The sequence below is a fragment of the Neoarius graeffei genome, chromosome 4 (genome assembly GCF_027579695.1).
Source record: "Neoarius graeffei isolate fNeoGra1 chromosome 4, fNeoGra1.pri, whole genome shotgun sequence".
NCBI classification, from domain to species: domain Eukaryota; kingdom Metazoa; phylum Chordata; class Actinopteri; order Siluriformes; family Ariidae; genus Neoarius; species Neoarius graeffei.
The window spans coordinates 26,080,467-26,107,267 of NC_083572.1; the positions used below are offsets into that span (position 1 = coordinate 26,080,467).

General features: G+C 48.2%; 1 protein-coding gene across 1 annotated transcript in view; it reads right to left on the reverse strand.

Annotated features, from left to right (window-relative positions):
- LOC132884950 (uncharacterized) overlaps nucleotides 1–26,801 on the reverse strand; it is a 67,512-nt gene that overhangs the window by 29,649 nt on the left and 11,062 nt on the right. Inside the window, exon 4 of the mRNA XM_060919072.1 lies at nucleotides 25,897–26,167. Coding sequence (XP_060775055.1) covers nucleotides 25,897–25,953 — 57 coding nt within the window. The 5' untranslated portion in view covers nucleotides 25,954–26,167. The remainder of the gene's footprint in view (nucleotides 1–25,896; nucleotides 26,168–26,801) is intronic.

Here is a 26,801-nt window from a genome sequence, read left to right on the forward strand (position 1 = left end):
TCTCGCTCTCTTCCTTAAATAGGGCGTGGCTGCTGGGAAGACACACAAACACAGGTTAATTCACATCAGGTGTTGTGATTCTGCCACTTACCTTCCTTTACTCCGCCCTCCGGTCACAGACCGACGCTTGACCACGTCCCCACTGCCACAGTAACTAAATAAAATAAATATGAACCTATGCCTCCGTTCTCTGGCCTCTCGTGATATTACGCTGTAAGGTGGCAGCACTGCCAGTAAATTTGGCTCACAGTCCCAGCTGTTTCTGTCCCATAACCATATGACTTATGCCATAATGAAAATAAAGTAATAGGTATTAGAGTGTTCTGGAAAAAGAAAAGAAAAAAAAAACTTGTCCAGACTTGTTGCACATTAAATTAACTATCTTGTCCGTTTGTCCTTGGTCATCACTGATTTCAGCCACCTAGTGTCATATTTGCAAATGCTTCAAAGCAAAGCCAAAGGCATAACCCCAACATAACTCAAAGTGATATTAATTTTTAAAAATCATTAATTAATTCAGGGGCGGCACGGTGGTGTAGTGGTCAGCGCTGTCGCCTCACAGCATGAAGGTCCGGGTTCGAGCCCTGTGGCCGGCGAGGGCCTTTCTGTGTGGAGTTTGCATGTTCTCCCCGTGTCCGTGTGGGTTTCCTCCGGGTGCTCCGGTTTCCCCCACTGTCCAAAGACATGCAGGTTAGGTTAACTGGTGAGTCTAAGTTGACCGTAGGCATGAGTGTGAATGGTTGTCTGTGTCTATGTGTCAGCCCTGTGATGACCTGGCGACTTGTCCAGGGTGTACCCCGCCTTTCGCCCATAGTCAGCTGGGATAGGCTCCAGCTTGCCTGTGACCCTGTAGAACAGGATAAACAGGCTAGAGATAATGAGATGAGATTAATTCAAACTGATATTAACACCTGACCTATTCCTCTAAGGGCCTAAGGACAAGAATTTCACTTTAATCTGCTTTACAATAATTAAAATGGATGTAAATGGGCCTACTTATCTCAAGAAGTGTAGGGCCTAGGCCTAACGATGGTTTGCAGCTTAGGCTTGGCCCTATGTGGCGATCCGTCCAACTGCAAGAACACTTTTCCATTCTTCAAGAACACTACTACACTATGCAAGCACACTTTTCCGCTCTACAAGAACACTGCTGCACCATGCAAGAACACCGACATGAATGGCGAGTTTGAGGATGAGGCTGGGTGTAATCGGCTGTATCATTAAGCCCCCGCAGTTAACCCCTCCCCCATGGGGGTGGGTGGCATGGCTTGATGAATGACTCAACATGCCTGCCATCATGTCACACATACATTTATGGTATGAAAGACTTTAAACAAGGAGGCGGTTCTTAAGTATTGTGAACACCCCGGGACATAATATAGTGAGTCGCTTCAGTTAGGTGAATATTTGCTGATCATATTTTCGTGACATGAGGGTGCCAGTTTTAAGGAAATACCCCCGCAAGTTACCTTTACCAAAAATAGTTGTAAAAGTGCTACGCAAATGCAGAACAATCGTGCATCCAGGAATAAGTAAACGCCCAGCATAAGTGCTTCCTGAGTGCTTTCTGGATGCAGTTTTATACTGACTGTGGCTATTTATATAGGAGCAACACATATAGAATCTGATAAAAGCTCTCTGTTATATTTGGAGAGGCATGCATACACATAAATTAGTATTTTGTAGGCCTATAGGCTCCCCTCCTTGAATTGCCACCTTAAAATGGTGGAGAGGTTGGAGTGCCTCAGGGATTCTAGGAGCTATGTTGTCGGGGCAGTTGCCCCTGGTAGGGTCTCCCAAGGCAAACCAGTCCTAGATGAGAGGTCAGACGAAGAGCGGTTCAAAAAGGACCCTTATGAAAGAAAAAACAGGTATCCGAGTACGAGGGATACCGGGGACCCAGCCTGGAGCCAGGCCTGGGGGAGGGGCTCGTTGGCGAATGCCTGGTGGTTGGGCTTATATCTGTGGGGCCCAGCTGGTCCCAGCCCGAATGAGCAACACGGAGCCACTCTCCTGTGGACACACCACCCACAGGAGTTGCCGTAAGGGTCCGGTGCACTGTGGATCGGGTGGCAGCCAAAAGTGGAGGCCCTGGCATACTGATCCCTGGCTGGCAAAACTGGCTTTTGGGACATGGAATGCCACCTCTCTGGTGGGAAAGGAGCCTGAGCTTGTGCGTGAGGTTGAGCGGTACTGACTAGATATACTTGGGCTCACCTCAATGCATAGCTTGGACTCTGGAACCAATTTCCTGGAGAGGGGTTGGAGACTCTTCTATGCTGGAGTTGCCAAGGGTGAGCGGTGCCGGGCAGGGGTGGGGCTATTGGTAGCCCCCCAGTTTGGCGTGCTAACATCAGAGTTCTCCCCGGTGAATGAGAGGGTCATTTCCCTGTGCCTTCGGGTCAGGGAACGGTCTCTGACTATCATTTGCACTTATGCGCCAAATGGTAGGTTGGAGTACCTGGCCTTCTTGGAGTCCTTGAGTGGGGTGCTAGACAGTGCACCACAAGGGGACTCCATTGTTTTACTGGGGGACTTCAATGCTCACGTGGGCAATGACAGTGAGACCTGGATGGGTGTGACTGGGAGGAAAGGCCTGCCTGATCTGAACCCAAGTGGTGTTCAGTTGTTGGACTTTTGTGCCATGCATGGTTTGGCCATAATGAACACCGTGTTCGATCATAAGGGTGTCCATAAGTGCACGTGGCAAGAGGACACCCTAGGCTGCAGATCGATGATTGACTTTGTAGTCGTTTCATCTGATCTACGACCATATGTCTTGGACACTCAGGTGAAGAGAGAAGCAGAGCTGTCAACTGATCACTACCTGGTGGCAAGCTGGATCAGATGGTGGGGGAGGAGGCCGGACAGACTGGGCAGGCCCAAATGAGTAGTTAGGCTATACTGGGAATGTCTGTCGGAGGCTCCTGTCCGTCGGATCTTCAACTGTCACATCCGTCAGAACTTCAACTGCATACCGGGGGAGGATGGGGACATTGAGTCCGAGTGGACCATGTTCCGCACCTCCATTGCTGAGGCGGCCATGCAGAGCTGTGGCTGCAAGGTTGTTGGTGCCTGTCATGATGGTAATCCCCTGGTGGACACCTGTGGTGAGGGGAGCTGTCAAGCTGAAGAAGGAGTCCTGTCTGGCTTGGTTAGCCTGTGGGTCTCCAGAGGCAGCTGACAGATACTGACAGGCCAAGCGGAATGTGGCTCTGGCAGTCACTGAAGCAAAAACTCGGGTGTGGGAGGAGTTCAGAGAGGCCATGGAAAGTGACTTTCGGTCAGCCTCGAAGAGATTCTGGCAAACCATCCGGCAGCTCAGGAAAGGAAAACAGTGCTCTGTCCCTACTATTTACAGCGAGGATGGAGTGCTGTTGACCTCAACTGGGGACATCATCCAATGGTAGAAGGAATACTTTGAGGATCTCCTCAATCCCACCTTCATATTGTCTGAGGAGGACACAGAGTCTGAGGGTGCTTGGGAGGACTCGCCTATCATGGGCTGAGGTTGCCGAGGTGGTTAAAAAGCTCCTCGATGGCCAGGCTCTGGGGGTGGATGAGATTCATCCTGAGTTCCTGAAGGCACTGGATGTTGTTGGGCTGTCTTGGCTGACATGCCTCTGCAACATTGCCTGGAGGTCAGGGACAGTGCCTCTGGATTGGCAGACTGGGGTGGTGGTCCCCCTTTTTAAAAAGGGGGACCGGAAAGTGTGTTCCAACTATAGGTGGATCACATTTCTCAGCCTCCCTGGGAAAGCCTATGCTGGGGTGCTGGAGAGGAGAGTCTGGTCGATAGTTGAACCTCGGATTCAGGAGGAACAATGTGGTTTTCGTCCTGGTCATGGAACATTGGACTAGCTCTTTACCCTTGCAAGGGTACTGGAGGGGGCATGGGAATTTGCCCAATTGGTCTACATGTGTTTTGTGGACCTGGAGAAGGCTCACGACCATGTCCCTTGTGGTACCCTGTGGGGGGGGTGCTTTGGGAGTATGTGGTTCAGGCTCACTACTGCAGGCCATTCGGTCCCTGTAAAGTACTGCAGGACTTTGGTTCGTATTGCCGGCAGCAAGTCGGATTCGTTCCTGGTGCATGTTGGACTCCACCAGGGCCCCTCCACCACTTTGTCACTGGTTCTGTTCATAACTTTTATGGACAGAATTTCTAGGCGCAGCCAAGGGGTGGTGGGTGTTTAGTTTGGTGGCATCAGGATCACGTCTCTGCTTTTTGAGGATGATGTGGTCCTGTTGGCTTCATCAATCTGTGACTTACAGCATGCGCTGGGATGGTTTGCAGCCGAGTGCGAAGTGGCTGGGATGAGGATCAGCACCTCGAAGTCCGTGGCCATGACGCTCAGCCGGAAACAGGTGGAGTGCCTACTCCAGGTCAGGGGGGAGTTGCTACCTAAAGTGGAGAAGTTTAAGTATCTCAGAGTTTTGTTCACGAGTGAGGGTAAGGGGGAGCGGGAGTTGGACAGAAGAATTGGGGCAGCATCAGCAGTGATGCAGACGCTAAACTGGTCTGTTGTGGTAAAGGGAGAGCTAAGCCAAAAGGCAAAGCTCTCGATTTACTGGTCCATCTACGTTCCCACTCTCACCTATGGTCACAAGCTATGGGTAGTGACCAAAAGAATGAGATCGCGGATACAAGTGGTAGAAATGAGTTTTCTCCGCAGGTTGGCTGGGCTCTCCCTTAGAGACAGAGTGAGAAGCTTGGTCATTCGGGAGAGACTCGGAGTAGAACCGCTGCTCCTCCACATCGAAAGGAGTCAGTTGAGGTGGTTCGGGCACCTTGTTAGGATGCCCCCTGGACACCTCCCAAGGGAGGTTTTCTGGGCATGCGCCACCGAGAGGAGACCCTGGGGCAGATCCAGGACACACTGGAGAGATTACATCTCTCGGCTGGCCTGGGAATGCTTCAGAATTCCCCCGGAAGAGCTGGTGGAGGTGGCTGGGGAGAGGGAAGTCTGGGCTGCTCTGCTTAGGCTGCTACCCCCGTGACTCGGATCCGGATAAGCAGTAGAAGATGGATGGATAGATGGATGGATGGATAGATGGATAGGCCTATAGGCTACATTTAGAAAAGTAAATGTTGGAGGTCAATACCATGGGCATAGTGCTAAGATAGTGCTTTTATAAATTGCTGTGAGAGCACTTTATTTTCTTGTAAATTTTGCATTGAAAATCAATAATTGTATATTTGAGGTCAAAAATACAATATCAAAAGAATTAATACACAATTAGGTCTTTAAATTGCACAGGTAATAAAATAGTAAAAAAAGTCTGATGTAGTGCTATACAAGTGATATATCAGAAGCAATTTCATAGTGCATTTAATACAGTGATATAAGCGCTTTCATAATTCAGAAATAACAGTTAAATAGGATTCTAATATGTATGAATAACTGCAAAAAATAGGAATAATCAAAAAATAAGTTGACAGCTTGAAACTCATGCCAAGAATGCTAAATAATCAGGAAAGGTGTTGTTTAATACATTATTTATGAGATGTGTCATTGAACGCCAGCCCAGTACTACTCAAATAATACTTGTATAGCACTCAGTGACTGCTGTGTGACTGCCAGAGAAGTGCTCAGGCATGCTGTTCGCACTTCTGTGATGATCAGGAGCAGTTATATCATGATCGGCCGTGTAACCTGTGCACATGGGGTGATGGCCTGGATACCCTGCCACATGCGCCATGTGTCACCACTGTCCTGAAAGTAGCTGTGGATTCTCTGAGCATGTGCATGCTTTGCTGCTCTGATGGCCCGGGACAGTTGGCCTCTCTACTCTTAGGGTCACCCTGTCACCTGCTCTGAAGGCAGCATCTCGGGTCCTCAGTAGTGCATGCACCTCTGTAGTAATCCACAGCTTCTGGTTGGGATGAGTGGCGATGATCTTAGAGACAGTAATGTCATCAATGCACTTGTTGATTTAGCTGGTCAATGATGCTGTGTACTCATTTAAATTGGTGCAGTCACCATTGGTTGCAGCCTCCCTAAACAATGTCCCAGTCAGTTTTCTCAAAACAGTCCTGGACAGCAGAGATGGCTCCTTCTGGCCAGGTTTTTACCTGCCTTAGAACCAGTTTGGAGCATCTGATGAGCAGTCTGTATGCTGGAATTAGCATAACAGAGATGTGGTCTGTGTAGTCAATGTGGGGGCAGGGCTCCACCCGGTACGTGCCAGGAATGTCTGTGTAAACAAGATCCAGCCCATTTGCCCCTCTTGTTGCAAAGTCCACATACTGATGAAACAGTGCAACTGGCACTGTGTTTGGGTGTAAATCCACATGTACAGATTCAATTCTATCGTTACTTGGGCTTCTGAAATAGTAAGGCGCAATAGACAGGATAAACACCAGATTGTGTCAGTTCAGTGGACAGTTGATGAGAAGCCAGAATTTAAAGCCACAAAAGTGGGCTCAAGACAATGTAGGAGATCCCACTCACATAATAAGCAAGGGAAAGTTTGTTACGGCTGCCATAAAATCCAGAAATGCACAATTAGAAGAGCTTTCATAAACAGACATCCACCACCTTATTTTCTGAGGCTCAAAAATATGCAGTCTAATAACCCAGAGCAGATACAGTGGCATGCAAAAGTTTGGGCACCCTTACTGAAAACGTCTGTTACTGTGAATAGTTAAGTGAGCGGAAGATGAACTGATCACCAAAAGGAATAAAGGTAAAGATGACATTTCTTTTCAGCAGTTTCTGCAAAATTTGTGTATTATTTTTGTTTTGTACAATTGAAGAGTGAAAAAAGAAAAGGAACACCATGTGAAAGTTTTAATTGCAGGTAACAGAAACAGTGATCAAGGTGAGGTCTGAAAGATGAAGAAAACTTTCTGAAAGTACTGCTTGTTGGATTGCTAGAAAGGCAAATAAAAACCACTGTTCGACTGCAAAAGACCTTCAGAAAGATTTAGCAGACCCTGGAGTGGTGGTGCACTGTTCTATTATACAGTGACAACTGAACAAATATGACCTTGTGGCAGTGGAGGCGTGGTCAAGTGTCGGTCTGTGAATGGAGGGCAGAGTCAGGGAAGGTAAGTAGTAGAATCACTGCACCTGATGTGAATTAATCTGTGTTTGTGTGTCTTCCCCAGTGACCGCACCCTATAAAAGGAGAGAGAGAGCAGAGAAAGGGAGCTCTCCCCCCAACCAGAACACTTGTGTGTGTTTGTGCGGGTGTGCGTGGGAGAGTAAAAGCTGAAAAGCTAAAATAAAAAGGGTTTTGAGAACTCAGTTCTGGCCTGCCGTGTTTCTGTGCTCCAACCACCTGGTCTGATTCTACAGTGGTGCCGAAACCCGGGAAGGAGTGCAGAAGGGAATAGCCCCATGGAGTCCTCCCCCTTCAAGGATCTGATCCATGCCCTCGCCACGGCCCAACAGAGCCAGTACCGGGCACTGATCACCCTCCGGAAGGAGCAGGAACAACGGTTTGAAGCCCTGGTGCTGGCGCAGCAGGAAGATCACCAGGTATTCCGGCCCTTGCTCGCGTCGGCGGGGTCCACAATCACCACTGCCGTAGACCCTCCCCACCTCACCCTAACGAAGATGGGTCCGCATGATGACCCCGAAGCCTTCCTCACTCTTTTTGAGCAGGCAGCAGAGGCATGGGGTTGGCCGGTGGAACAGCGCGCGGCACGCCTCCTCCCCCTGCTAACGGGCGAGGTGCAGCTGGTCGTGCTACAGCTCCCCGCCGACAGCCGGCTGGTCTATGCGGACCTCTGCAGGGCCATCCTCCAGTATCAGTGCTTGGCGATGGAGGTGGGCGCAGTGGTCCGGATCCCCGATGCGCCAGGGACTGCCCTCGATCAGGCCGGAGCGTATTGCATACCGGTTAGTATCCAAGGGAATACGTATCAGGCTTTGGTTGACTCCGGCTGTAATCAGACCTCAATCCACCAAAGCCTGGTGCAAGATGAGGCATTGGGGAGAGCACAATTGGTGAAGGTGTTGTGTGTGCACGGGGATGTTCACAACTACCCTTTAGTGTCAGTCCACATTCTATTTTGATGGGAAAAATTTAGAGTAAAGGCGGCGGTTAATCCTCGCCTTACCCACTTGATAATTCTGGGGACTGATTGGCTGGGATTTAGGGAATTAAGGATGGGAATTAATTGTTCTCGCGGATTCCCTTGAGGATTTCCCATTAGAGCAGTCGCGAGACGAGACTCTGCAACATGCATTTGACCAAGTGAGAGTAATCAATGGTCAAACTCTCCAGCCAAACGCCACACAGTCCTTCCCCTATTTTTCCATTATTAAGGATAGATTATACCGATCGACGCAGGACACTCAGACTAAGGAACCGATAATACAGCTTTTAATCCCAAAGAGCCACTGGTAATTTATATTCCCGGCGGCTCACTTTAATCCCATGACCGGACACTTGGGGCAGGATAAGACACTAGGCCGAATAATGGCCAGGGATTCACGGCGATGTCCATAGGTGATGTACGGCATGCCGCGAATCCCAGTTAGTAAGTCCTGCGGCCATTCCAAAAGCGCCTTTGTGCCCTCTGTCATTAATCGAGACCCCATTTGAAAGAATTGGGATGGATCTCATCAGGCCATTAGATTGGTCAGCATGAGGATATCGTTTTATTTTAGTTCTGGTGGACTATGCAACGCGATATCCGGAAGCAGTGCCTCTTCGCAATATCTCAGCACATAGTATTGCAGAAGTGCTCTTCCGCATCATCTCCCGAGTCGGAATCCCCAAAGAGATTCTGACTGATCAAGGCACTACATTTATGTCACGCACACTGCGCGAACTGTATGGGTTACTGGGAATTAAGCCTATCCACACCAGCATTTATCACCCACAAACGGATGGCTTAGTCGAACGGTTTAATCGCACCCTCAAGAATATAATTTGAAAATTTGTAAGCAAAGACACACGCAACTGGGATAAATGGCTCGAGCCCCTGTTATTCGCAGTGCAAGAGGTCCCACAAGCCTCCACGGGGTTCTCCCCGTTCGAATTATTATACGGGTGTAAGCCGCATGGCATTCTAAACATGCTACATGAAAATTGGGAGGAGGGGCCTTCAACCAGTAAAAATGAAATTCAATACATTATCGACCTGCATGCCAATTTCCACACACTCATGCACCTAACCCAGGAGAATTTGCGGCAGGCCCAAGAACGTCAAGTCCGTCTGTACGACGGGGCTTGCACCTTAGGGAATTCACACTGGGAGATAAAGTACTCGTGTTGTTGCCCATGTCGAGCTCCAAATTGATCGCCAGGTGGCAAGGACCCTTTGAGGTCACACGGCGAGTCGGGGACGTCGACTGTGAGGTGAGGCCAACAGACAGGGGTGGGGCATTACAGATTTACCACCTCAATCTGCTAAAACGCTGGAATAAGGAGGTCCCCGTGGCATTGGTGTCAGTGGTTCCAATGAAGGCGGCGCTGGGGCCGGAGGTCCAAAAAGGAAAATTGACATCGCCCACCACTCTGGTCCCCTGTGGAGACCACCTCTCCCTGACCCAGCTCATGGAGGTTGCCCAATTGCAGAAAGAATTTTCTGATGTGTTCTCACCCCGGCCCAGCCACACCCACCTCATAGAACACCACACTGAGATGCCCTTGGGGGTAGTAGTGCGCAGCTGCCCTTACAGACTGCCCAAACACAAAAAAAAGGTGGTTCGGGAAGAACTCGAGGCCATGCTCAAAATGGGCATCATCGAGGAGTCCCACAGTGACTGGAGCAGCCCGGTGGTCTTGGTTCCCAATTCTGATGTGCCGGTCCGGTTCTGTGTGGACTATAGAAATGTCAATGTGGTGTCTGAATTTGATGTGTACCCAATGCCTCATATTGATGAGTTGCTCGATCGACTAGGCATGGCTCGTTTTTATTCGACACTGGATTTGACAAAGGGATATTGGCAGATCCCCTTGACTCCTCTATCCCGAGAGAAAACGGCCTTTTCCACACTGTTTGGCTTACACCAGTTTGTCACACTTCCTTTTGGGCTGTTTGGGGCCCCCACTACATTCCAGCGGCTTATGGACGGGGTTCTCCTCCCCCACAACACCTACGCGGCTGCCTACTTAGATGATATTATTATTTACAGTACTGACTGGCCTCGGCACTTAGAGCACCTAAGGGCCATCCTTAGGTCGCTGAGGTGAGCAGGTCTCACAGTCAACCTGAAGAAGTGTGCGATTGGGCAGGTGGAAGTATGGTATCTGAGTTTCCACTTGGGCAATGGGCAGGTGCATCCCCAAATTAATAAGACAGCAGCAATTGTGGCCTGCCCAAGGCCCAAGACCAAAAAGGGGGTGAGACAGTTCCTGGGGCTGGCTACTATCATGGGTTTATACCTAATTATTCGGACATTACCAGCCCACTGACTGATCTCACTAAAAAGGGAGCACCAGATCCGGTCCAGTGGACGGAGCAATGCCAGCGGGCTTTCTCTGAGGTAAAGGCTGCATTGTATGGGGGGGGGCACTGTTATACTCTCCTGACTTTTCTCTCCTCTTTATTTTGCAGATGGACACATTGGACAGAGGGCTGGGGGCTGTTCTGTCCCAGGAGGTGGAGGAACATCCTGTGCTGTACATCAGCCGGAAGCTGTCGGTGCGCAAGGGCAGGAATAGCACAATAGAAAAGGAATGCCTCGTCATCAAGTGGGTGGTCCTTGCCCTCGACTACTCCCTGCTGGGGCACCCTTTCACCCTCTGTTCGGACCACACGCCCCTGCAGTGGCTCCACCGCATGAAGGATGCCAACACGTGGATCACCCGTTGGCATCTCGCACTCCAGCCATTTAAATTTGAGGTGGTCCACAGGCCGGGGGCGTAGATGGTTGTGGCGGATTTCCTCTCCCATCAAAGGGGGGGGGAGGAGTCGGCTGCAGGCCGGACGGCTCCCCGGCCTGAGTCGGGCGGTGGGGGTATGTGGCAGCGGGGGCATGGTCAAGTGTCTGTCTGTGAATGGAGGGCAGAGTCAGGGAAGGTAAGTGGTAGAATCCCTGCACCTGATGTGAATTAATCTGTGTTTGTGTGTCTTCCCCAGTGACTGCGCCCTATAAAAGGAGAAATAGAGCAGAGAAAGGGAGTTCTCCCCCCAACCAGAACACTTGTTTGTCTGTGTGTGTGTGTGTGTGTGTGTGTGTGTGTGTGTGTGAGAGAGAGAGAGAGTAAATGCAAAAGCTGAAAAGCTAAAATAAAAAGGTATTTGAGAACTCAGCTCTGGCCTGCTGTGCTTCTGTGCTCCACCTACCTGGTCTGATTCTACAGACCTTCATGGGAGAGTCTCATCTCATCTCATTATCTCTAGCCACTTTATCCTGTTCTACAGGGTCGCAGGCAAGCTGGAGCCTATCCCAGCTGACTACGGGCGAAAGGCGGAGTACACCCTGGACAAGTCATCAGGTCATCACAGGGCTGACACATAGACACAGACAACCATTCACACCTACGGTCAATTTAGAGTCACCAGTTAACCTAACCTGCATGTCTTTGGACTGTGGGGGAAACCGGAGCACCCGGAGGAAACCCACGTGGACACGGGGAGAACATGCAAACTCCGCACAGAAAGGCCCTTGCCGGCCATGGGGCTCGAACCCGGACCTTATTGCTGTGAGGCGACAGTGCTAACCACTACACCACCGTGCCGCCCTTCATGGGAGAATCATCAGAAGAAAACCTTTCTGTAGCAATTCCTGATGTGGGTGGAGCACAGAAGCACGGCAGGCAAAAGTTGATGTTAGCCAAACCACTTTATTTAGCTTTTCAGCTTTCTTTCTTTCTTTCTTTCTTTCTTTCTTACTCATTCACACATGCGTTATGGTTGGATAGAGAGCTCCTTTTCTCTGCTCTCTCTCTCCTTTTATGCTCCATCCCTGTAACTAACACACACACACACACACACACACACACACATACACACACATTATTGACAGCAGGTGGAATGACTTAGCCACTTACCTTCCCCGACCCCGCCCTCCATTCACAGACTGCTGCTTGGCCATGCCCCCGCTGCCACATACCCCCACCGCCTGACTCAGTCCGGGGAACCGTCCGGCCTGAAGCTGACTCCCCCCCCAACGGGACAGGAAGTCCGCCACCACCATCTGCGCCCCTGGCCTGTGGATCACCTCGAACTTAAATGGCTGGAGGGCGAGATACCAATGGGTGATCCGCGCATTGGCATCCTTCATGCAGTGGAGCCATTGGAGGGGCAAGTGGTCCGAACAGAGAATGAAAGGGCACCCCAGCAGGTAGTATCGAAGGGCGAGGACTGCCACTTGATGGCGAGATACTCCTTCTCGATTGTGCTGTACCTACTTTCACGCATCAAGAGTTTCCAGCTGATGTACAGCACGGGGCGCTCCTCGCCCTCCACCTCCTGGGACAAAACGACCCCCAGCCCTCTGTCTGATGCATCAGTCTGCAAAATAAAGGGGAGAGAGAAGTCAGGGGAATGTAAAAGTGGCCCCCCACACAGTGCAGCTTTTACCTCAGAGAAGACCTTTTGGCACTGCTCTGTCCACAGGACTGGATCTGGAGCCCCCTTTTTAGTGAGATCGGTTAGCGGGCTGGTAACGTCCGAATAATTAGGTATAAACCTACGATAATAGCCAGCCAGCCCCAAGAACCGTCTCACCTCCTTTTTGGTCTTGGGCCTCGGGCAGGCCTCAATCGCTGTGGTCTTGTTAATTTGGGGATGCACCTGCCCATGGCCCAAGTGGAACCCCAGATACTGTACTTCCACCTGCCCAATCGCACACTTTTTTGGGTTAGCTGTGAGGCCCACCTGCCTCAGCAACTTTAGAACGGCCCTCAGGTGTTCCAGGTGCTGTGACCAATCATTCCTGTAAATTATAATATCGTCTAGATAGGCGGCCGTGTAGGCAGCGTGAGGGCGGAGGACCCTGTCCATAAGCCGCTGGAATGTAGCGGGTGCCCCAAATAGCCCAAAAGGGAGCGTGACAAATTGGTGTAAGCCAAACGGTGTGGAAAAGGTTGTTTTTTCTCGGGATAGAGGAGTCAAGGGGATCTGCCAATATCCCTTTGTTAGATCCAGTGTCGAATAAAAGCGAGCAGCGCCTAACCGATCAAGCAACTCATCAATGCGAGGCATTGGGTATGCTTCAAATTTAGACACCGTGTTGACCTTTCTATAGTCCACACAGAACCGGACCGACCTGTCGGTCTTGGGAACCAGGACCACTGGGCTGCTCCAGTCACTGTGGGACTCCTCAATTATGCCCATTTCAAGCATGGCCTTGAGTTTGTCCCGAACCACCTGTTTTTTGTGTTTGGGCAATCGGTAAAGGCGGCTACGCACTACCACCCCCAGGGGTATTTCGATGTGGTGTTCTATGAGGTGGGTATGACCAGGAAGGGGCGAGAACACGTCGGAAAATTCCTTCTGCAACTTGGCTACCTCCGTGAGTTGGTCCGGTGAGAGGTGATCTCCACAATGGACCAGAGTGGTCCAAGATGTTATCTTTTTTACCTCTGGCCCCAGCTCCGCCTTCTCTGGAACTACCGATGCCAACGCCATGGGGACCCCCTCATTCCAGCATTTTAAATGGTTGAGGTAGTAGTTCTGCAGTGCCTCACCACTATCTGTTCGCTTCACCTCATAGTCAACGTCCCCGACTCGCCATGTGACCTCAAAGTGCCCTTGCCACTTGGCGACTAGTTTAGAACTCAACATGGGCAATAATACAAGCACTTTGTCTCCCGGCGTGAAAACTCTAAGGCGCGTGCCCCTGTCATATAGTTGGCTTTGACGTTCTTGTGCCTGCCACAAATTCTCCTGGGTTAGGTGCATGAGGGTGTGGAGTTTCACGCGCAGGTCAAGAATGTACTGAATTTCATTTTTACTTGGTGAAGGTCCCTCCTCCCAATTTTCCCATAGCACGTCCAGAATGCCATTCGGCTTACGCCCATATAATAATTCAAAGGGAGAAAACCCCGTGAAGGCTTGCGGGACCTCTCATACTGCGAACAACAGGGGCTCGAGTGCATCTTCACTTACGAATTTGCGGATTATGTTTTTGAGTGTTTTGTTAAATCGCTCTACTAAGCCATCCATTTGTGGGTGATAGACGCTGGTGCGGATAGACTTAATCCCCAGTAACCCATACAGCTCGCGCAGTGTGCGTGACATAAATGAAGTGCCTTGGTCTGTCAGGATTTCTTTCGGAATCCCAACCCGGGAGATAAAGCGGAAGAGCGCTTCTGCAATACTGCGTGCTGAGATATTGCGGAGAGGCACTGCTTCCGGATATCGCATTGCATAGTCCACTAGAACTAAAATAAAGTGGTATCCCCATGCTGATCAATCTAATGGCCCGATGAAATCCATCCCAATTAGCTCAAACTGGATCTTGATTAGAGGAAGAGGGCGCAACGGTGCTTTTGGAGTGGCCGTAGAATTTACTAATTGGCATTCACGGCATGTCGCACACCACCGACGGACATCCCTGTGAATCCCTGGCCAATAGAACCAGGCCATTATTTGGGCTAGTGTTTTGTCTTGCCCCAAGTGTCCAGCCATGGGATTAAAGTGAGCCGCATGGAATACAAGTTCCCTACGGCTCTTTGGGATTAACAACTGGGTTATTCGTTCCTTAGTTTGAGTGTCCTGCATCACTCGGTACAATCTATCTTTAATAATGGCAAAATAGGGGAAGGTCGGTGCCACGCTTGGCTGAAGAGTTTGACCATCAATTACTCTCACGTGGTCAAACGCATGCCGCAGAGTCTCGTCTCACGACTGCTCTAACGGGAAATCCCCAAGGGAATCCCTGAGAGAGAGAGGAGGAGCAGGCTACTCCTCACTCTGACGCTGTGTTGATGTAGACGGCTCTGTGACAGCTTCTCCTGCCAATGCCACACCGGGATCTTCCCATGACCTACTAGGGCAGGACCCACTACGTGTTAAATATTCCATTAGTTTTTTAAATCCCGGCCAATAACGAGTGGGTAAGACGGGGACTAACCGCCGCCTTTATTCTATGCATTTGGCCCTGGAATAGAATATGGACAGACACTAGAGGGTAACGGTGAACATCCCCGTGCACACACAACACTTTCACCGCTTGTGCTCTCCCCAGTGCCTCACCTTGCACCAGGCGTTGGTGAATTGAGGTCTGATTACAACCGGAATCCACCAAAGCATGATATGTATCCCTTTGAATACTCACCGGTATGCGATACGCTCCGGCCCGATCGGGGGCAGTTTCTGGTGTGTCAGGGATCTGGATTACAGCACCCACCTCCCTTGTGGAGCTCTGACTTTGGAGATGCTCCAACTCCCTGCCGTGCCAGCACACTGGCCCAGGCTTTCCCTTTGCACTGGTGTTATGGGTGTCACTCACCTGAGGGCAAGACAACACAGACACAGAAGAGGGAGATGGGAGACACCACGGGTGCGACAGGCTGGCTGGGGAGGAGCCAGCCACTGCCTCTGTGGCAGGGGAACAGGGTGGAGAGGGGGACAAGAGACAGGAGAGAGAGAGAAGCGAGGGGAGACGCCCCGTCTGCCTGCCGTCGGAGCCGCCTCCAGATGGTCCTCTGCCAGCTCAATGGCTTGTTCCAGTGATGCCAGGTGGTGACACTGGACCCATTCCGCCATTTCTTCCAGAAGTCGAGAGATAAACTGCTCCAGTGCCACCAGATCGATGATATCGTCGGCGTCGCGGTCTTCTGCCCTCAGCCACCACCGGCAGGCGTCCCGGAGTTGCTGGCCGAATGCAAATGGCCGGCCGACCTATCCTCCAGTGCCAGCATCTGGAAGCGCTGACGATGTTGCTCCAGGGAGCGGCCGAGCCGCTGCAGAATGGCTTTCCTTAGGTCAGCATAGACCAGTCGGCTGTCAGCAGGGAGCTGCTGCACTGCGAGCTGCGCCTCGCCAGTCAGGAGCGGGAGGAGGCATGCCGCGTGCTGCCCCTGCGGCCACCCCCATGCCTCGGCTGCTTGCTCGAAGAGAGCGAGGAACGCTTCCGGATCGTCCTCCGGTCCCATCTTCGTGAGGGTGGCGGCAGCAGTGGCCGATGGCCCTGCTGACGCGAGCAGGTGCCGGAACGCCTGGCAATCTTCCTGCTGGGCCAGCATTAAGGCTTCGAAGCGTTGCTGCTGCTCCTTCCGGAGGGTGATCAGCGCTTGATGCTGGTTCTGCTGGGCGGTAGCGAGGGCAAGGATGAGCTCTTCAAATGGGGAGGACTCCATGGGGTGGTTCCCTTCTGTGCTCCCAGGTTTCAGCACCACTGTAGCAATTCCTGATGTGGGTGGAGCACAGAAGCACGGCATGTGAGAGTTGATGTTAGCCAAACCACTTTATTTAGCTTTCTTTCTTTCTTTCTTTCTTTCTTTCTTTCTTTCTTTCTTTCTTTCTTTCTTTCTCACTCAGTCACTCACTCACTCACACATGTGTTGTGGTCAGGGAGAGAGCTCCTTTTCTCTGCTCTCTCTCTCTCTCTCTCTCTCCTTTTATGCTCCATCCCTGTAACACACACACACACACACACATTATTGACAGCAGGTGGAATGACTTAGCCATTTACCTTCCCTGATCCCGCCCTCCATTCACAGACTACTGCTTGGCCACGCCCCCACTGCCACACTTTCCTGTGTCCTTGCCACAAAATTCAGCATCTGAAGTTTGCAAATAAACCTCTAAATAAGCCTGATGCGTTTTGGAAACAAGTCCTGTGGGCTGATGAAATCAAAATATAACTTTTTGGCCACAATGTGCAAAGGCTCACTACCGCCCAGCAGAACCAGCTGATGCTTTGGAGATACTTTGGAGAAAAAAGGTGACAAATTCCAGGAAAAGAACACCTCTCCAACTCTGAAGCATGGGTGTGGATTGATCATGCTTTGGGGTTGTGCTGCAGCCAGTGGCACAGGGCACATTTCATTGTTCGAGGGAAGCATGGATTCAAATAAATACCAGCATTTCTGGAAGCAAACATCACACCATCTGTAAAAAAGTTGAAATTAAAAAGAGGATGGGTCCTACAATAAGACGATGATTCAAAACACAACTCAAAACCTACAATGGAATACCTCAATAGGCACAAGCTGAAGGTTTTGCCATGGCCCTCACAGTCCCCTGACCTAATCATCATTGAAAATCTGTGGATAGATCTCAAAAGAGCAGTGCATGCAAGACAGCCCAAGAAATTTGTAGAACTGGAAGCCTTTTGCAAGGATGAATGTGTGAAAATCCCCCAGGTAAGAACTGAAAGATTATTAGCTGGCTACAAAAAGTGTTTACAAGCTGTGATACTTGCCAAAGGGGGTGCTACTAGGTACTAACCATGCAGGGTGCCCAAACTTTTGCTTCGGGCCCTTTTCCTTTTTTGTCATTTTAAAAATGTAAAAGATGAAAATAAAAAATAGTTTTTGCTTAAAATATAAAGGGAATGAGCCATCTTTAACTTTATGCCTTTTGGAGATCATTTCATTTTCAACTTGTTTAACTGTTCACAGTAACAGCAATTTTGACCAGGGGTGCCCAAACTTTTGCATTCCATTGTAAATGCACATATAATAGGAACTCTGTGTGAGCTCACAGCTGTGTTTAATAAAGTTTTGGTGTTTGTTGCAAAAGCATTAGTTGTCCCCTAAAAGTTGTCTGATGATACCAGGGTTAATGGCCTTCTGCACTTTATGCATTTCTCTCCTGATAAAGAGTTCTGTTACCTGTTACCTGTCCTCCTTGTGCCTCATAGCACATAGGGCCTTCACAGAGCTCCTCCACCTCTCCTTACATGAGGTGGTGCCATGGTGTCCCCTTTAAATGGTAAATTTGCTCTGCTTCTGGTTTCTGTAATAAGGTGTTTTTATAGGAGCGGGTTATCAGCAATCAGCCCAACCCCCAACCTGGAGGACCAGTGGATCACTCTTTGTCGGGCCCCAACCCTTTGACCTGTCTGGCTTGGGTTACCCTACTGGGAGTACATGACTCCCACCGGCATAGCTCTAGGGGTCACTGGGACTTACCCCACCACAATAAGGTGGTGATCCCACAGGGTAGGATAAAAAGTTCTGAGATGTCCAAATAGCAATCTGTGGTAGCCTAACTGGCTGGTTTGTGAAATAAATATACATTTGAATTAAGCTTATATTGGTAGAATTACAGCTTCTTACTTCAAATACAAATATTGTTCTTATAGGAACACATGCTATTAGTTGTTTATGTATTGAACATACATTTAGACAAAATGTGGCTTTTGCTGATGTTGAGTAGTTCTTAATGCATTATAGTGCATTTAGGCTAATGTAGCTAGGTTATAACTGTTGATGTACTGAATATACATTCAGACTATTGCAAGTATTAGTTGTTAATACTATAGGTGTACATCTAGACTAAAGTAGATGAAATTGTCACACAAGATTAATTCTATTCTATTGCTGTGAAATTGTCAAAGAGCTAGAGACCAGAGGTTTAAGCGTGGAACGTGAGGTGTGTAGGTATCATGCCGCCATCTTGTGTCAGAACTACAATTCCCAGGCAACTTCCGTGTGACCTACGTCACGCGTGGGCGGGATCACCTACGTCAGTCTGCCATGCACGCATAAATCCAAGCGGAAGCTCCACCATCTTTGTCTCTCACGTCTGCCTTCCGATGAATCTGGACGTATAAAGAGGCGCTCTCCACCCAGAAAGACGTCTTCTTTCTTGCAAGATCCATCACTCAGCGCGATTTTCTTTCTTACCCTTGGCAAAGGTAAACTCTAGAGTCGCGCGATCTTTAAACTCAACCTGAGTTACAACCGGTTTACTTGCATTAGAAGTGACGTCACGACTGCAGCCCAGGCAGTTAAAAGTTAAGAAGCGATTGAATCCTTTTTAACTCAAAAGCGCTGTGCATCTTATTCTGATCAGAGACTTTTCCTCACGAACGCTGAGGTTCGGACCAAGAATCCTCTGCTTTCCACGGGAACCACCCAAGTGCTCCACTGGACCCGAAAGTTTTCTGCGCCTCCATCACGAGCGGCTCACGTGCTCCCACGGCGAGGCCCGAGACTACACCGGCGAATAGTTCTTCATATCTTGCTAAAGGCAGGATTAAGTAAGATTTTGGCATTTGGGCATAATTAGGATAGTCTTAGGAATTTGCTTTTATTTGAAATGGTGTGAATTTAAACCCAGGTTTATTGTTACACTGTTAAAACACGCAGCGTGTTGATTTATTTTGTTCTATGTTCTCTCAATTGTTTTTTAATAGATAGGCTGTGCATGCTTTTCTTTGCTACTAACATATAGTTCTCTTATTATACATCTTGATCTCAAGATTTCAGTGGATTCAGTATGGTTATGAGCTAGTGGGTTAGCTACAGCTTCCCTTTTGTCTACTTAGCAACACAAAGCTAATCAAGGCCTACCATGTGCTCAGCAGGCCATCAGGCCTGATAAACCACACCTCAGCTAGAAATCCACAAGCTAGCTTTTAGTTAGCTATGGCTAATACCCTTGTCTTTAGCAACACGTGCTCAGTAGGCCTCACCAGGCCTAACAAACACACTTTAGCTAGGCCATAGGGCCTTTAGCAAACTCACACTAGCAACACAAGGCTAAACACAGAGCTAATCCTTTGTTCTGTTTAGATAACATTCTTTTGTTTAGCTACCAACAAGCTAGGCCTCCACCACGTGTAGTTAGCTACACGAGGCTAAACACATGGCTAAACACACGAGGCTAAACACACACACACACACACACACACCTCACTGCTTGTATATATTGATTTATTATTTTTCTTTTTATCTTTGTATAATAAATTCATTTATTAAACAAACTGTGTTTGTGTGAACAACATCTGAAGTCCCCAATCTTCTCAAAGAATTCAAAAAGGGTGCATATAAAAGTTATGTAATATGGTAAGTGATTGTAATAATTTGGAAATATACCATAATCTAGCTGTTTGGTAATTTATCCAGGATTCATGGTATGATTCATTGAACGATTCCCTAAATGATTCATTGAACAATTCCCTAAATGATTCACTAAATGATTCATTGAACGATTCACTGAACGATTCACTTCAAATGAGAGTGATTCTATGGTATGATTCAATTCAAACGAGTCAAAGTAAATGATTCAATGGGATTGATTCATTTTAATTATTAACCTTCAAAATTTAATGAGACTGATTTAACGAGATTGATCACTTAATTTCAATAATTAACTGATTGCACCCACAGTTAAATTGGTGCCCCGTGTGAGACAGACTGGTTTGTTGACTTCTGGAATATTGTTCAACAACAAATAAACTCAGTTTAATTCAGCAACTGCTAAGGTATATCCCCAGGTGTGTTAAAACGGTTAACAGTCGTGTGATAACCATATCACCAATACTCATAACCTATTCAACTTAGGATAAGAGAGCATTTCCAAATAAACCTTATTAATTAATTACATAGTTAATTAATAATGATTAAATTAATAATTAACTTGATTAATTATCTATTATCCAGCCTAAGTAAAATGGCATCCCCTCATGTCTCAAAAATGGAAGACAACGCTCAAGACGTGTCTCTCCTTGAGGTCATTGCAGACCTCATTCACTGCTCTGCTTCCGAAAAGGCAAAAATTAAGTACACGAGTGAGAGTGAATGCCAAAACAACATAGACAATTCAAACAAACATATGAGAGATCCAAAAAGAACAACTATTAGTGTCCAGGCGGCACTAGATAAGCTATTCCTATCATACTTCCAAGATGCTGATTCAGAAATCAGACGCCTTCGCGGAGAGGTTGAAAGGCTGACTACCAGCAACGCTGAGCTGACAGCCGATAATAATGATTTACATAGGGAGCGTGAGCTCTTGAAGACCTCCCTTGATGATTGCACCAAACGGCTAGAGAAAGCCGAAATGGTTGCTAAGAGGGCTGCCCAGGAGCAGACCCCCCAAGAGCAGCGCAAGGGGCGTGAAAGACCCCCAACAATGCGCCAAAGCTCGGAGCGGGAAGAGGCGTCTGAACCGGACACCGTAAATGATCTGGTCGAGAACCAGACATCCCGCCAAACTCCATCAACTCGCTACACGACTCCGTCGTCGTCGTCTAGCCAGGATGGAGCCGCCCTGCGCTCATCCCGAGCCCAGGCCCGTAGCACACCTAGGTCAGTGCGCTTCAGTCTCCCTGATCAATCTCCAGATGAATCAGACTATGAATCTAGTGCGAAACGGGAACAACACCAGAGTAGCTCAGATCGTGAGTGCTCAGAAGAGCCAAGAAGGTCGCACAAGGACGTGCACCAAACCCTTCGCTTACGGCAAATTGACCTACTTGCCAAAGATGTCGAACAATTCGATCCCGACAATCAAAGAACTAATGTAAATAACTATTTACGAGAAATTGATCGATGCCTGATGGACCTGCCGAACGCCACAACACGTGAAAAACTTAGACTAATCTGGAAGACCTCCAGTAGTAGCGTTCGTGCCTTTTTAGAGACACTACCCCCAAACATTCGCGATAGTTATTCGAAACTTCGCAATTACATGAGGGAAGAATATGCGCCATACACGGACGAAACCTCCGCGATATTGTGTGCATTACAAGTCAAACAAAAACGGTCTGAGGCGCCTCATGAATATTACAGACGGCTACGTACTGCCTATTTCCAAGGTAGTAGCGCACCAGGGTTGGAAGAAGATAGAGGTTTCATATCTCTCTTCTTACATAACCTCCACCCAAGCGTGCGGACCCATGTCACACTGACGTGTCGACAAGGTCACTATTCGATGAGGGAAATTAGGCGACTAGCCCAAATGACCTGGGAAACCATCGTCAAAACCGCAAACGGAAACGATGATGAACCCAGAGTCCTTAGCCTCCAGGGTGAGGACAAGCCCCCGCTAACCTTAGAAGGAGGTGAAGCACCGAAAGGGGGACCCACCTGGAAAAATTCCGGTCCAGCCCGATCCTTGCCGAGCCATCACAAGGGTGAGTGGAAAAATCGACAGGGTAAGGCCAGGAGGGACCGAGGGCGAGTCCACAGTGACTATGGCAATCGCCCATCACATGAAAAGGGTCGTAGGGAACAAAACGGTTGGCAGCAAAACCGTCATCCCCGCTCTGACCAGAAACGGCAGAAGCGTTCCGACTGTAGCTCTAAACGTAAGGGTAGAGACGACCAACACAGTGACTCAGACCAACCTGGTGAGTTCCACTCAGAGCTGGACTCTTTAAAAGCCCAGTTGGCTGAGATTAAAGAACTGTTACAGGAGACGTCAGACCCCTCAACAGATAAAACAAAAGAGCCCAAGAAAAACGACAAAAGACCATTCGCTGGCATGACTAGGCCAGGAACCACGGGTATATCTCGTAAAAGGGGGAAGGAGATCCCTCTGAAACAGCAGGCGAGGGTCAGGATGTAGGGCCCCCCCTGGTGGCGAAGGCAAACACACAAGACGCACCTCTCATGTGCGCTAAAGTCTTCACCACCATTTCTCAGACACACGGCTCCCACAAGGCGACCCAATCCCAACCAAGCCCTGCGACATAAACTTAGTCAGCTTCACACAAAACCCCACAGTCGTTGGATCCCACAAAATATGCACAAAACCGTTGTGACGAGATTAGTGCGAACACCGATCAACCGAGCGCCACGCGAGATCAAATTTCCGATGAACTTCAGTTCATGTCTTTGAACACCGAGTCCGATGTCGAGACACCTGACATCGCGACTCCCCCTAGTGGCAAATGTCTCCCTCTATCCATCGACTCAGACACAGACACCCATTTCACTGCTGGTGTAATGGCTGCGCTGTGGAACATGTTAGGTGTCGAGGTGAAATTCCATATCGCGTACCACCCTCAATTCTCTGGTCAGGCTGAACGAGCCATTCAAACCATTGTGAGCATGCTGCGAAAGTATATCACAAACCATGGTAAAATTTGGGACGTGAAACTTCCCTTGGTGCTAAGGGCCATTTGGTCCACCCCTCATTGTGCCACTGAAGTCACACCCTTTGGGATGATGACTGGGCGAGAGTCGGTTCTTCCCCCGCATCTCCTATACAAACCAGAGGCCATGAGCGTCGCGATTGCATACACCGCACATCCACATGTCGCCGACCTACAACGCCACCTACAGTCAATCTTTACAGGTGCCCAAAAGAATCTCGATTCGAGAGTAGGACACAAAGCCTACTACGCCCGAATCTCAGAGAAGTTCCTACCACCCTGGTCGAGACCTTTCGATCGTGGGAAAACCGTTCCCCGTCGCATATCACATTAGGACATCTAGGCCTAATCAAACACTTTCATATCGATTTCCATGATAATCGAATCAAACCTTTTGAACAGTCCTCACTCCAAAAGGGGGGTGGACGACAGCTAGGCCCATCATGTCCACCTAGCTTGTACGCATCACTCAACCATAAGCGTACACTAACATCCCCGGTCAGACTTCACCAACCCAATGAAGTAATAACCCTTCAGTATAACATGGTAGATAAAATACTAAAATCCGCTATTATTACTAGTGTGTATTCATCGCAAGTACACCTGGCATATAGTCTTGGCAGTGCTATCCTCATTTTTGTGAATCCACAAGACTTAGAGATATGCACCTTCACTAAAGACATCCACTGGGTCTGCCCAGGCAACCCATACATAACACTACACACCTAGCTAGATAAGATGGTCTGTGTCCCCGACAGCTAGCCGCAGTAGCGCACGCTTTCTAGCCAGACCCCCCACTGCTATCACCTTCCCAGAAGATTAGGTTTGCTAACCCAAACACTAATACTTCTTTCCTTCCTTCATTTCTTCTCTTTTCTTGTTTTTTTTATGCATAAGAAATTGAACACTACATGTTTCATGTTCCATGTTTAATTTTTTTAATGTGATTTTGATCTAGTTAGTTAGTGATTATATGCCCAAAATGCCCATAGTGATTATATGCCCAAAATGCCTCTGTCTCCAACTGTCTTACTGGAACTCACAAGTTTACAGTCTTCGCAGGACACCATGAACTGCACAGGACAAGTCTACCTCAAGGACTATGGACACGGCGATGATACGATACGGTGCTCTCAGTGCTACGACTCCGTCATACCCCTGAGACCAAAAGGGGGACTGTAGGTATCATGCCGCCATCTTGTGTCAGAACTACAATTCCCAGGCAACTTCCGTGTGACCTACGTCACGCGTGGGCGGGATCATCTACGTCAGTCTGCCATGCACGCATAAATCCAAGCGGAAGCTCCACCATCTTTGTCTCTCACGTCTGCCTTCCGATGAATCTGGACGTATAAAGAGGCGCTCTCCACCCAGAAAGACGTCTTCTTTCTTGCAAGATCCATCACTCAGCGCGATTTTCTTTCTTACCCTTGGCAAAGGTAAACTCTAGAGTCGCGCGATCTTTAAACTCAACCTGAGTTACAACCGGTTTACTTGCATTAGAAGTGACGTCACGACTGCAGCCCAGGCAGTTAAAAGTTAAGAAGCGATTGAATCCTTTTTAACTCAAAAGCGCTGTGCATCTTATTCTGATCAGAGACTTTTCCTCATGAACGCTGAGGTTCGGACCAAGAATCCTCTGCTTTCCACGGGAACCACCCAAGTGCTCCGCTGGACCCGAAAGTTTTCTGCGCCTCCATCACAAGCGGCTCACGTGCTCCCACGGCGAGGCCCGAGACTACACCGGCGAATATTTCTTCATATCTTGCTAAAGGCAGGATTAAGTAAGATTTTGGCATTTGGGCATAATTAGGATAGTCTTAGGAATTTGCTTTTATTTGAAATGGTGTGAATTTAAACCCAGGTTTATTGTTACACTGTTAAAACACGCAGCGTGTTGATTTATTTTGTTCTATGTTCTCTCAATTGTTTTTTAATAGATAGGCTGTGCATGCTTTTCTTTGCTACTAACATATAGTTCTCTTATTATACATCTTGATCTCAAGATTTCAGTGGATTCAGTATGGTTATGAGCTAGTGGGTTAGCTACAGCTTCCCTTTTGTCTGCTTAGCAACACAAAGCTAATCAAGGCCTACCATGTGCTCAGCAGGCCATCAGGCCTGATAAACCACACCTCAGCTAGAAATCCACAAGCTAGCTTTTAGTTAGCTACGGCTAATACCCTTGTCTTTAGCAACACGTGATCACCAGGCCTAACAAACACACTTTAGCTAGGCCATAGGGCCTTTAGCAAACTCACACTAGCAACACAAGGCTAAACACAGAGCTAATCCTTTGTTCTGTTTAGATAACATTCTTTTGTTTAGCTACCAACAAGCTAGGCCTCCACCACGTGTAGTTAGCTACACGAGGCTAAACACATGGTCAAGTCCTACACACACACACACACACCTCACTGCTTGTATATATTGATTTATTATTTTTCTTTTTATCTTTGTATAATAAATTCATTTATTAAACAAACTGTGTTTATTTGTGTGAACAACATCTGAAGTCCCCAATCTTCTCAAAGAATTCAAAAAGGGTGCATATAAAAGTTATGTAATATGGTAAGTGATTGTAATAATTTGGAAATATACCATAATCTAGCTGTTTGGTAATTTATCCAGGATTCATGGTATGATTCATTGAACGATTCCCTAAATGATTCATTGAACAATTCCCTAAATGATTCACTAAATGATTCATTGAACGATTCACTGAACGATTCACTTCAAATGAGAGTGATTCTATGGTATGATTCAATTCAAACGAGTCAAAGTAAATGATTCAATGGGATTGATTCATTTTAATTATTAACCTTCAAAATTTAATGAGACTGATTTAACGAGATTGATCACTTAATTTCAATAATTAACTGATTGCACCCACAGGTGGATGCGTCGCATGGTGAGTGGTAGTGCCAGTCTGACGGAACATGGATTGATTACTTTACTGATGAGGAAGGGTTCTAGGTACCTGTACCTGGGAGCCAGCTTGCAGGAGATGGTCTCTGAGTGGCAGGTGGCGTGTGGAGAGCATGACTCGTTGCTCCACCCGGTAGGTGCCTTAGAGCGGCGTTTGTCGGCCTGCCTCTTGGATGCTAGGGCGGAGCAAATGAGTCTTCTCTGGGCCAATGCCCATGTTCTCCTGCAGTGGCGTATGAAGAGCTGGGCTGAGGGTACGGCGACCTCCTCCTCTTGGTTGGGGAAGAGTGGTGGTTGATAACTTAGGGAGCACTGGAAGGGTGAGAGACCTGTGGCAGATGAAGGAAGAGTGTTATGAACATACAGTGGGGCAAAAAAGTATTTAGTCAGCCAACAATTGTGCAAGTTCTCCCACTTAAAAAAATGAGCGAAGCCTGTAATTTTCATCATAGGTACACTTCAACTATGAGAGACAGAATGGGGAGAAAGAATCCAGGAAATCACATTGTAGGATTTTTAATGAATTAATTGGTAAATTCCTCGGTAAAATAAGTATTTGGTCACCTATAAATAAGCAAGATTTCTGGCTCTCACAGACCTGTAACAACTTCTTTAAGAGGCTCCTCTGTCCTCCACTCATTACCTGTATTAATGGCACCTGTTTGAACTCATTATCAGTATAAAAGACACCTGTCCACAACCTCAAACAGTCACACTCTATGGCCAAGACCAAAGAGCTGTCAAAGGACACCAGAAACAAAATTGTAGACCTGCACCAGGCTGGGAAGACTGAATCTGCAGTAGGTAAGCAGCTTGGTGAATAAATCAACTGTGGGAGCAATTATTAGAAAATGGAAGACATACAAGACCACTGATAATCTCCCTCGATCTGGGGCTCCACGCAAGATCTCACCCTGTGGGGTCAAAATGATCACAAGGGGGGACATAGTGAATGACCTGCAG